Here is a 12,934-nt window from a genome sequence, read left to right on the forward strand (position 1 = left end):
GCACAGTCATGGAGAAGTGGATCCGTGGCTGACATCTGGTCCCGTCAGCCAGGAGTGTGAGGACTGGGTCGTTGTGGGTCAGCCCCAGAGGCGTCATCTTCACTGGGAGTCAGTGGAACAGGTTTCTGTCCAGTTTCTAATGGCTGACATCTGGTCCCATCAGCCAGGAGTGTGAGGACACCGCTCATGACAGCAAGGCTCACACACAGTCTGTTTCCAATGGGTCGCTGTGGGTCAACCCCAGAGGCGTCATCTTCACTGGGAGGCAGTGGAACAGGTTTCTGTCCAGTTTCTGTCCTGTCTGTACCTGACATTTCCTCAGCAAACAGTGTCTACACAAGAATACTGGAAAGCCTGGTAAACTGTGGCCTGGTGGGGCCTGTTGGGGCCTGGTGGAGCCTGGTGGAGCCTGGTGGAGCCTGGTGGAGCCTGGTGGAGCCTGGTGGAGCCTGGTGGAGCCTGGTGGAGCCTGGTGGAGCCTGGTGGAGCCTGGTGGAGCCTGGTGGAGCCTGGTGGAGCCTGGTGGAGCCCGGTGGAGCCCGGTGGGGCTGTACCTATACTGACAGTAAGCCCTGCACTCACCAACGACCTCACCCTCTGTCTCATGGGCAAGAAAAAAGTCATTAACGTGTGTCAGTGTGGCATTTTATTATTATACGATCCTGCCTGAATCCTGAGAAAAGTCTCTTCTCTTTCTTTTTTTGGTAAAACTACATTTCTCTGTGCATTTTAAGTCTTGCAGGCTTTAGTTTTTTCATTTTGAGGTGGTTTTGTGGTGTGATGTGTGTAACGTCATTACTTCACTGACGTCCTCATCAGTGACAGTCAATAACATTTTCACAGTTAGTTTGATAATCGTGTAAAACTCCGTCCCCAACGTTTGGCACTTTCACAGTCAGTCTAAATGAAGTCAAAGTGTCATTTTGAGATAGCAAGTAAAAAATCTTAAATTATTTAATTATGAGACAGGCCTTAATTTTGGGAAGCTAAGGTAAAATTTCAGGGGAATATAATGCAACTTTCCATTTCTTTCTTGTTTTAATGGACAAACAGGCTTCTGTAGCTCACAGATAAACATGTTTCTTTATTTAGTTTTCTGTTCTTTTTCAGACGTCCACTATCAGTGGACTAAGTAACAAACACACCTACAGTTTTCACACTTGCTTTAATGACGTGGTCACAACGAACTGACATGAAGACACACTACCCGACGGTGTCCCAGAGCTTTCGTCTAAATTACAGTGGACAGTTTTATCCAAAATCTTAATTACAATTTTGAAATTAAAGATAGATGGAAAATGAATCATTCCAAAAGGAAAGTGAAAATGGAAATTGCACATTGAACTGAAGTGAAAAATGTCGATAACAGAACCGAAGATAAGCTCAAATATAAATGCTCAGACTGAAAGGTGATGGAAAACCTGTAAAGAAAGTTTCTAATGCATCAGAAACTGAAGATCTTTTGTTGCTTGTGAGTTGACAGCTTCAGAACAGTGAACTACGAGGAGATGTGGACACCAGGGGCTGTATGTTGATGATGGTGGCGTCCTGCTACAAAATGTGCTCAGTCCTTCAAGGTTTCAGAGAAAGTAAGGCCGTGTGGCATCAGCAGTAATCACATCCGTCACAGACTTTATTGTATTTATCACTAAAAACAGTAGAAATCCAGTCAAGTATCTAAATATTTATCACAGCATGTTCACCACAAACTAAGAGTCTGAGTTGTATGAGACGTCGACGTTAAGCTCCCTCATCCTCTTCCACTGTACTTACGTCAAGCACTGACGACCTCGACACACCAAGGCATGATCACCATCAAAATGAAATGATTTACAAGTTACATATAAAACATTTATGCCAGTGAGTTGTTTCCTTCTCCAGCGGTTGGAGCATTCTCTCAGGTTCTCGCTCTAAGTTCTCAGTTTGGGACACTTTTGTGTCCCTGCATCAACATTTTCCACATTTTCCTGCCGGCCAGTGCTCGAAGCTGACCTTTTGCTCAACCCCACAGAAAAGTTATTGCTCCCAAATAGCAGGAAGAGCCAACATTAATTAGCTACATGGTGTGGTAGGATTTGTCATAAACTGTCTGTTCGACCAACAGAATCAACGACCGCCTGCTTTTATCTGCTTCTGTGTGAAACCATGGATCTGAAACCTGGATTCTGTAAATGACAAGAGAAGGTAGGAGGAGCAGGGTAAAGCCAAGCAGTCAGTTCTCCCAGCTCCCCGGTTTTCTGTCTGTGTCCTGCAGCGGAGTCTATTTACAAGACTGTACGATGGTGTTCTGGACTTAAAGCTACATCCCCCAGCCTCTCCATCGCTTCCTGTCCCTGCACAGTCAGCCCCAGTGAAACCAGCTGCCTCGCTCTGTTAGGAGAGTCGTGGAAATGAGGTTGAGAGAGTAGCTGACTTGCTCAGAGGTCTCAGGCAGTTTGTGACCAGTCTGGTGGTATTGCCTATTAGGTGCTCACTGGTATTGCTTTAGCTGGCATTGCTGGGCTGCTCTCTAGCCTGGGCGAGGGAACATACACTGACCCCATCCTGTTGAGGGACGTGGCCTTCGTCACGCCCTCGCTGCCCACAGTGGAGAGAGGGAAGCTCTCGTAGCTCTCCGTTGCCTGGTTACTGCACTGGCAGCGCTGCAGCGTCAACTTCAGCTCCCTCTGGAAGTTGCTGTTGAGGAAGCCGTACACCACGGGGTTAATGCAGGTGGAGGCCATCGCTGTGAGGTGGCAGGCGGAGAAGACGGCGTCATGCTGGCAGTCAGGTAGGGCCTGGTGGTGCCAGTCGAACAGCGTGTTGAAGACATTGAGCGGCAGCCAGCACAGAGCGAAGGCCACCACGATGGCTAACAGCATGATGTTAATCCTCTGGGCTCCCCGAGTCCTCCTGCTGTGCTCCAGTATGTCCCTGCACAGCAGAGCAACACGGTGACTGTGAAACCTCACACCCAGACTAAGGCAGCGCTGTAGGACAATGTACAACATGACATAATAACAAAGCATTCGTTCTCACAGTGGATGGGAAAAGCTTGTGATGTAAAGGAAGCGGGGGCCTGTACAGCTGTGCTACGTGTGCAGTGGTTAGCACTGTCACCTCCCAGAAACAAGGTTCTGGGTCAGAACCTGGTGGCCCACCGGGCCTTTCTGTGTGGTCTGCGTGGGTTTCCTCCCACAGTCCATACAGCTTAGGGTGACCGGTGACTCTAAACTGCTCGTAGGTGTGAATGTGAGAGCAAATGTGTCGATCTGGCAGATGGATGGAACTATGTGGGCAAATGAGCTGCGGAGCTTATCCCGTACACGTCAGCGGCGATTAATAATAAATAAACAAAACAAGTGACCTGCGTCGTCTCAGGCGTAGGAAGATCCTGAGGTAGCAGAGCAGCACCAGCAGAAGTGGCAGGCAGTACTGGAAGAGCAGCAGCGAGGGCGTGTAGGCAAGGCGGTGCTTTGCTGGTGGCCACAGCTCCATGCAGATCAAGTGGTCCCTTAGACAGGACAGACGTGGGTAAATTCATCATCATCATCATCAGACTTTACTTTGGACACAGCAAATGGGGAGGGGAGTCAACAGAACAGCTGGATACAATAAAATCAAATATCAAACAAATATAGACTAAATGTTCTTTCTGGCTTTGACTCCTCACCTGACTCCAAAGGAGTCTGTTTATGCATAAATGGAAAATAAAAATCTTGAATAACAAGTAAACACACAACACCTCATTCACTACAAAGAAGAGTTTCACATGCACATCAGACAGAACTCAGGTTAGGCTCAACTGTACGATTTCCTATGGCAGCGGAGCAGCTGTGTACGCCCGCGTTCACAAACATTTTGCTTGTGCTGCTGCTTCTTGGAGCTTTAACCTACAGCCTCCTACTGTCAGACGTCAGCGCCACAGCTTGTAATGGCCTCAATATTTAGTCTTATTGCACTGCTCAGGGGCAACGCCTTTTGGCTATTTTTCCCATCTAACCACAGCACGACAAATGTCAGCCACATGGCCACAGAGCAGTCGGCAGACGTGTGCACCCAGGTGTAGAAACACCAGCGTGAGCCTTGAATATTGTAGTAGAGGAAACGATGAGTTCACCGTTCTTCAGCCAAGCGACTGGTTTCCAGTCAGACGGGTAATACTGCACTAAACATGTAATTATCGTACAAACTTCTGCTCACGTCTGTGTTTCTGTGATGACGGTGAAACTAGAATCAACATCCACATGTAGAGGACTCTGCTCTGCTGCCGTCTTTGTTTGAGGGATGTTCTAAACTTACTGTGTTTTCTTTCACAGTTGTCACTGCTTTTATTATTTAGTATAAATTATCATTGAATTGCTCTCTTCCTTTTATTCCTGGGTTGGCTATGAGCCACTCTGGGTATGAGAGTATCTTCATGTCTAAATGGTGGATCTTCAGTAAATACATGTCCTGAATTATTGCTATGCTACGTTCTACCACACCAAACGACGATATAAATATTTACTTGATTTCAATATGCATTAAACATAACTTGATGTAAGCTGCAGTCACAGCTGAAAGTTCACTCCTGAAATTGGCTGCAAATGCAAATGTAATCAAAGACTCCCGGCGCCGGCTCATAGCAGTGGCAGCCTGGTGCAGTGTGTTCACTTCTAATTATCCTCATGTCTACCAGGTCAGGTGTGACTGTGCCCATCAGACTGGCTCCCTCTCTCTCCCCTTTATAGGACGGGACAGTAGAGGAGTGTGATGAGGACCTGGGGTTCTTGGCTGGAGCTGAACGTTGCAGTTATGAGCTGTGTCACTTTTTAAGTCTAATCCATGCACATCAGGTTCAGGTTTTTAGGTCGAGGCTGAGTCCAACACTGTGGACCTATGAAGATCTCTAGTCTCTGTGCATGTGCCTCTGAATAAGTAAAGCTCCCAATGTGCCCTGCGGTGACACTGAGACGCAGGTGGAAATACCCACAGTCTGATGAGAAAAGAAATACAGAACTGGCTCCTGATCGGCGTAAACTGCTCCCACTGCTGCGTAAACATGTTTGTTTGGTGCCAGGAAATGACCAGAGAGGAAAAGAAAACCAGCGGAGGAGAAAGCTGCCAGGCACGTGTGTGCACTGCTGCTGGCCGACCCCGTGTTTATTCAGGGCGCTCATCCTGGACTCTGCACCTTCCTGGAGAAATGTACTCACATGTTTATGTTGAGTCTGAATGCAGTGTTTTTAATGATCTGAGTGTGGTGGGTTTGGGATGCCAAGGTGCTCAGCTGAAAGATTTAGATGCTTCTTTGTGCTGACAACTGTGAAATCTTAACTAACTGAAACATCACTGGCCTCTGAGCTGTATCTACCATGCCACCTCTACATTTCTGACTTCTGTAGCTGTGAGCTCACAGCTGGTCAGTCACAGCAGCTCTCTGAAGTTCTCATTTTCTCTGTACTGGACCATGTACTTGGCCCTGGCATTTTGTTCTCAGGACTATGCATCACTTCATTCTATGGTTTTACTAAAGAGGAGAGAAACGCTCCCCGAGCCCGCGTGCTTCCTGGGCTGGGCGGTGACGGTGCAACACAGCTGAAGACCAGCACTGACAAGGTGCTTTGCTGTCGAGGCACAAGTTCAACAAATTTGAACACGATGTGATGGATTCGTATGGATTTACTTGGCGAGTGTAACCAAACCTCCATATGTCTGTAAATGCTGCTGTGACAGGGGCTTGTTCCTGATGCTGTGACAACGGGATAAGTACCTGAAGGGGTTGGCGGGCAGACTGATGTTCTGGAAGGGGTCATTAGTAAGGATGTTGAAGGACAGGAAGGGCAGAGAGATGAAGCAGGCGACCAGCCATGTCAGGCCCACAGCCAGGTAGGAGTGGCCGGCAGCGGGTGACCAGCCCGTGGGATGGAGGATCAGCTGGTGACGCTCCAGAGCGATGAGCACCAGGGAGAAGATAGACACTGTCACGGACATGCACTGGACAAAGGGAGTCACCTGCACAGGCACAAAACACACAAGTCTTATCTAGATCTGAGGAAACAGACACGATTTGTGAGTCAAAGCTTCTTTGCTGTTTCCTTTCATCTGCTGTGTTTTTGATTAGTTCCTGTACGTTTCACCAAAAAGGCCACAGCTGATTAGTTGGGTCACCTACTGAATAAAAAAGCACTTTGTAACCACTTAACCTAAATTCTCAGTTGTTGTAAACTCAACTATCGGCTGCAGTTATTTTCATCAAACAGTCCTGGTTGTTCTGATTAGAAATGTTGGCAGCACTTTCTGATCAGGCACCATTTAAAGGGCTTTAGAAGCTTTAGTTCATGGATTTGTTATTAGTTATATCATTTTCAACCATTATCAACATCCTCCTGTAGCAGGACTCCCCCTAAACAAGAGGCCATGAAGTCTGCAGTGATAATGTTGGTGAGCATTAATAAAACCTGATGGGTTTCTCAGCTTGGAACAAGACCTGACACCAAATCGGCGAACAATAACCAGGCCCAGCTGCACAGAACACGACTTATAGGCCAATGTAGATAAATAACACCCTGATATCTCCCGATCGATCATGTTCCAGCCTTACTGACGGCAGACACAGACACACTGACTACGGCAGAGCTGTGCACATTTAAAATAAGCAATGACAAGGCCTTTGATTTTACTTAGACTTCATGAATTTCTTTGGTCATTTATTGCAGCGTTTGCAATGCTAACGGTTACAGTTGATAAACACTTTAGAAACAGAAAGGGGGACAGGAATTTCACAGGCACTAAATTAAAGCATTAAATATCCATACTGTGTGTGTGTGGTGGGGGGGCGGAGTGCTGACCTTACACAGGGCCTCCCCCAGCACCCAGCGGTCCATCAGTGTGTATATGACGGTAACTGGAAGACACACCACACACATCAAGATGTCCGAGCATGACAGGTTGGCGATCAGGATGTTGGTGACGTTGCGTAGCTCCTGCTGCCGGGCGATGATGAACACCAGGCCTGAGTTGCCCAGCAACCCGATTGCGATGACAGCGCTGTAGGCCACAATCAAGAAAGTTGCTCCGCCTACAGAGGGCGGGCACTGAGAGGTGTCTGCCCAATCAGAGGCCTCCCACACCCCAGGGATGCTGCTGTTGTTGGACATGGTGGGGTAAGGACAAAGGGAAGGGGTGATGTGATGTGTCAGGGGTTAGAGGTCAGCAGGACCAGAGCCCCGAGGCTGCTGCTGAACTTCCTCAGAGAATAAACGTGTACAGCCAGATCCAAGCAGAAGTGACAGGAAGGAGGAGGCAGCAAAGTGGAGGCCAGCCGTACAGCAGTCAGTACTGTTTGTGACGGAGGAGAGATTCAAACATGCATGTTGTCCTCCTTCCCCATCACTGTCAGCATCTCAGCGGGCGAGCTCAGCATCAGTGTCTCCCTGCAAAGAAAAGAAAGCAGAACACTGAGAGGAGATGGAGGCGACAAAAGGAACTGAAACAGGGGAGTGGGACCAATATTTTAGCATTTTCATTTGAAAACCACGGCCAAGAAACCACTTACTGAACAATATCTGATGGACAGGCAGAGGAGCTCACACTGAGTGAAAAAGGCCACTGAATGATGTGACAATACCTGAACTGGCTGATCCCACTACATTTCTAACTATGCTAATATCCATAAATCTAGCCCGTGAACACAGATATTCTCAACAGTATGTCACATGATTCACTCTATATAAAAGTCAAATATCATTGTTTATTCAATACTTCTATTTTAGCGGCTTTAAATAAAGGGGTCGTGTGGCGGCTGGAAGAAGGTGGGCGGCTAACGTCGTCTGCGACACGGTTTCTAGCCAAGACGGAGCAACTCTGAGTGAACTGTTTAATGAGGACACAGCTGTACAGCCCTGCATCTTATCCTGCTGGCACTATTCTCATCCACTGATTACAGCATTCATCACATCCTCACTCACATTTCTGCACACACACGTGCACATGGATACCATCAGACAGCCGCCCATTCCCTCTGCCGGCCTCTCTATGGTCTGAACGGCCCACAATGAGACACACTCACAGGGGTCATTACACATCCACACTGACTCACTTGCACCATCCACCAGCTTGTGATAACACTCATTAAAAAGCTCGCCATCTCCTGCTCTGTCTCCGCTGCACACACATTTATGCCTGTTCAACATGTCTCTTCATCTCAATGAGCGGAAGAAAGATCTCTCTGCCAGAGCTCTGGCTGCAAAGCCCAGCTCCTCCCCACCAGCTCCATGATGTCCAGGGACACCGTCCAAAGCCTCATCAACCACCTGCTGCTCTGCTCCACCAGCAGCAGCATCTGAGACTCCAGGGGATCCTGGATTTGTCCGTACTGAAGAGGCTAAACACATGCAAGAAGGGAACAAAGACTGAGCAGGAAAGGTGAGACCAGGTGTTCCACATGAAGTCATCAGGCACCCAGGTATGGTCACAGCCTGCATGAAGAGCACCTCGTTTGCACAGAGCATGTACAGGTGTGCAACACTCATAGGGCATCATATAGGGGCTTTAAACACTCACATCAAACTGAAGTCCTACAATAAATCCTCCCACCATGCTGCATTCCCGAGTGTCCCTAACAAACTGACCACGGAGTAGGTACACAGGTACAAACCTTGTTCTGGACAAACAGAATATTCACTCACCACTTCCTGTTAATCCTGTCTGGACTGGGCTGGAAACAGCTTCTGATTTCTTGGCTTCATCACACTGCTCTGTTTTTCCTGCCAAAATGTACAAGGACTAAAAACTAATAAGTGCCTAAGAAATAAACAGAATCACTGTAAATCGTCCACAAGCTGGGCCCTGTCAGGAAGAACTAAATCCTCCAGAGACAGGAACGTTTTTATGACTCCGTTTGGTGAAATGTTGCTGCTCACATTTCCATGTAAACTTGACCCGAGTGGGTGTTTTGAATGATGAAGCCCACAAACAATGAGCAGATGTTTTCATTCAAAACAGCTTTCAAGGACACTCTGCTTGGCTCCAAAGCCAGAACACATTCATTTGTTTTCCTGCTTGGGCTTCATCCAAATCTCTTCATTAAATAATAGTCGACTTTTGTCAGAGAGTCAAGTGCATGTGTTTGAATCCCACAGCTGGGCTGAAATGGTTTTCAGTCAGAAGGAGATCCAGTTCATGACATGAACGTGTGTGGATGTGGGGGAGGGCAGGTGTGGTCCGGGCCTTGCTGCGTAGCCCCCTGGATGATGATGCTTCTCTCTTTTCTATTTGCTCTTTGATTTTCTGTCAACACACCTGAACTGACCTACAGATGTGTGTTAACATCCTTGTTAGTGCACTGTGCTGTTTGCAGCTGTGCCTTCATACAGGATGATATTAAAGGGAGGAGGACAGCAGGTCAGAGAGGAGACGGGTTTGTGTTTAACAGACTTAGCAATAATTTACACTTTAAGTACTCTTTAAATTACAGAGCACCGATTAAATAATTGTGGGGTGTGTTGGTGCTGCCATTGCTGCAGTGGCAGAGTTGGATGAACAGAGTCACCGTGGAGTCGTCCTTCCACTAATGTTGCTGAGAATACACTTTAAACATATCTCTTGTTTTATTCCCCATGTCTCAAGGTGTTTAACAGCGTCTTAGTGTAATCTTTGGAAAGCTTCTTCCCTTTCCTACACTGCACTGTACCCAAGTCATTTGTCTTTGTGCTGGGACTGTCCACTAGAGACCATATCCACCAACTTCTGTCCAAAACTATGGGATTATCCAGGGTTACATGTTTCATCCCCTGACTCCTGTTGCTCCTGTCCAAACTGGGCTGTTAATAATGACAAGGGCTCCTGCTGTCTTGGCTTCATCACAGACTGCTCTGTTATTCCTGGCAGGACAGAGCAAAGTGTTTAATGTTGTCATCACCTTGTCCATTTATAGGCACTGAAGAGACCAAGACAAGGGCGCTGTCATTTTGTTTTCTGCTCAGGGTTATGACTGCAGAGATATAAATAACCCGACTGTGGAACTGGGACAGCCATAGTGGTGCTGTCTACACCACCCTGGACCCCAGGATGGTGCTGAAGAAGAGAAGAGGGGTCGACTGATTTCTATGATCAGAAGGCTCCAGCTGATTCTTCACTGTCCGGTTCTGACTTTGTGTGCCAGCACATATTCGGACAACACTGCCTGTAGTCCCACGAGCCGCACCGTGGCAGGTTCTGTCTTTGCCACGTTCAGGACATGGTTCGTTGAAATGACGGGTCGGTCAGTGTGGGTGAAATGATCCTTAAGGTTTAATGTCTGTTAGGATGTAAAGTCTTGAACGTGGAGCCGGGAGGGACGAGAGCAGCTCCAGCAGAAAACAGGAGAGCACGCAGTCAAGGACAAAGCCACACAAAAACAGGGAAATCTCAGTTTGGGTGCTCATCACATTGTTGCAGATGGCATCTTCACACTTCTTCCCCTGATTGAATGTGACTGTCACTTCCGGTCACGCTGGACAGGCTGTTATGTTCCTGAAGCACAGAGCAAGTGCAGATCTGTACCTTTGACGAGTTACCGAACCAGACTATGACGTATGTGTGTGGAGATGATGTCGAGCTTCGGTAAAACTCTGGATAAACAGAAGAAGTGAGAGTTTGAATTGTAAAGGAAGAGCTGATGGTTCAGCTTTTTAAACAGAAGAAACCAAACAAGTCAGAAACCATCCATCTGCACTGCCTTACAAAAAGCACGGGAGCATACGCAGCCTAATTTGGTCAACAAAGAGCACAGCAAAGAGTCTGCACACACAGACACACACGATCTCCTTCTCCTTTTCTTCTGTCCTACACGATCCCACACAGCAGACGACAGACTGTTGGAGATCAAACAGGATACTGGCCAACAGCCTCGTCCTCTCTGGTTCCAGCAGCCCCCACCTCCTCGGAGGCTGCTGCAAAGTTTCCCTCTGAAAAAGGTCTGTCGCTTTTAAAAGGAGTCTGTGATGTTAATCCTTCGAAAATTTACTTCACCATTCAGCTGGTCTCCATCTCACTGCTGATAAATTTCACATATTCACACTGAAGCCTCTAAATCCGATTTGATTTTTTCATTGTTAAACTATTTAGTCTGACAGATCTGGAAACTAAGAATAAAATAAATAACACTGCTTTAATACTCATCCATTATCTACACCGCTTATCCTGAACAGGGACATGGGGGCCTGGAGCCAATCCTGGTCTGACTCTGGGTGAGAGGCGGGGTCTAACCTGGATAGGTTGCCGGTCTCACTCTGGGTGAGAGGCGGGGTCTAACCTGGACGGGTCACCGGTCTGACTCTGGGTGAGAGGCGGGGCCCACCCTGGACAGGTCGACTCCATGCAGACTCCACACCGAAAGGCCCTGGAACCTTCTTGATGTGAGGAGACAGCACTAACCACTACGCCACCATGCCGCCTACAGCGTTAACATTCATTTATGTAATTGTTGCTTGGTTTTGAACCAGGAGTGTAAGGAAGCTGTTACGTTGCTAAAGGCAGCTGCAAGATGCAAATCTGAGCTCAGCATAAACACAATTTGCATACAAATAGATCTGGAAGTGTCTGTTCGGGGAAGCATGCTCTCTCAGATGGTGTGTGTGCAACACACCTTCCATTTCTGTAAAGTTTCACAAATCAGATCAGTTTCTAATTTTCATCTCAGCATTTCGTGCTAGTTGCCATGGCGGCACGAAGGCCACCATCCTCCTGGTAATGCAGGGAGTGGGCGTGATGATTAATGATGCTTCCATCACATGCAGCACCATATTCCAACAGCTTGTACCATGTCTGCAGCTCACACACACAGACCTCATGGTGATAACAGCGTTGATCTTATTCCTTAAGGCATAAACCCTTAGAAATCTCCAGCAGAGCCTCCAGAACCCGACAAGAGAGCGTGTTAGTGCCAGCAGGGCAGAGACAGGGGGATCTGCTCAGACGTTCATCCAGCAGATGGCTGATCTCTCTTGGACTAAAGCCAGGAGCCTCTGGCCAGTGCTGCCAAGGGGCCAGGTGCCCCTTGTGTGTCCTTTGGTCGGTGTTGTAATCCAGTTCTAACATTAACTATATCACAGCGTAGAAAGGAAGACAGATGGGTGATGGTGTTAGAGAGAGACATGAGATAAAGGAGGAGTAGAAAATAATCCACCTCCAGACGGATTCTGTCTGCGGCCCTGGTCTCCACAGTTCATTTACAGGATATGAATTCAGAGCTGTAGGTAAACAAATGGTCTGAATTCATGTGTGAGACTGACAGAGGATATAAACACACACACAGGTCTGATGTAACAGCGCTCGTTCCATATTCATAACCCAAATGTTTATTGATGAGCGATCTGCCTAATAAACCCAGAAGACCAGGCGGAGACAGAATGAGGAGAGGCCGCATCTATTCACACTGTCGTACGATCACTGAGCAGCTCAACCTTGGCACTTCTGGCTGCATCACTCACTCCTGCAGCCGTTCTTCCTCCTCCTCATTAGAAGTGGAAATGACTAGATGAATAAGTAGAAAGTGACGAGCCTCTCAAAAACTCTCACGACAGCTTCTGTACCTCAGTGAGTGATCAGAATGAAGCTGCACTACCAGCACTGAGTCACTGTTTCACATCATGTCCAGCCAGAAAGCCTGGCTGCTGCATCACTCTCAGCTTGGTTTTAGCCATCTGCTTTCTCAGCCAGGTATCCCGACGACTGGCTGTCACACTGCGACTCTGCAGCTCACGCTTTACCTCACATGCAGGACAAGTGTGTCTCTTTAAAGAAAGGTGGGAGGCTTTACCTCACATGCAGTGAGTCTCTTTAAAGTGTGTCTCTTTAAAGAAAGGTGGGAAGAAAGTGTGTGGAGTCGAGGTGGATGGACGTGTGGTGCATTAGAGTCCTGTCACAGGCCTGCAATTAGCATTTGCCTTTATTATTAACAGCAGCCATAATCTCCTTCTGATCTTAAACA

At 47.6% G+C, this 12,934-nt stretch overlaps 1 protein-coding gene across 8 annotated transcripts in view; it reads right to left on the bottom strand.

Moving 5' to 3' along the window:
- Window positions 1-1,263: 1,263 nt before the first annotated feature.
- Window positions 1,264-12,934, bottom strand: part of npy8ar (neuropeptide Y receptor Y8a) — a 16,973-nt gene continuing 5,302 nt past the window's right edge. For 2 of the 8 annotated variants that reach the window (XM_020588538.1, XM_020588541.1), the window contains exons 2-5: window positions 6,813-7,397; window positions 5,735-5,976; window positions 3,347-3,493; window positions 1,264-2,913 (exon numbers count right to left, since the gene is read on the bottom strand). In XM_020588538.1, coding sequence (XP_020444194.1) covers window positions 2,463-2,913; window positions 3,347-3,493; window positions 5,735-5,976; window positions 6,813-7,121 — 1,149 coding nt within the window. In that variant the 5' untranslated portion in view covers window positions 7,122-7,397 and the 3' untranslated portion in view covers window positions 1,264-2,462. The other 6 variants (XM_020588542.1, XM_020588540.1, XM_020588537.1 and 3 more) reach the window with 6 other exon arrangements.

The sequence above is a fragment of the Monopterus albus genome, unplaced genomic scaffold (genome assembly GCF_001952655.1).
Source record: "Monopterus albus unplaced genomic scaffold, M_albus_1.0 scaffold551.1, whole genome shotgun sequence".
In the NCBI taxonomy this organism is placed as follows: domain Eukaryota; kingdom Metazoa; phylum Chordata; class Actinopteri; order Synbranchiformes; family Synbranchidae; genus Monopterus; species Monopterus albus.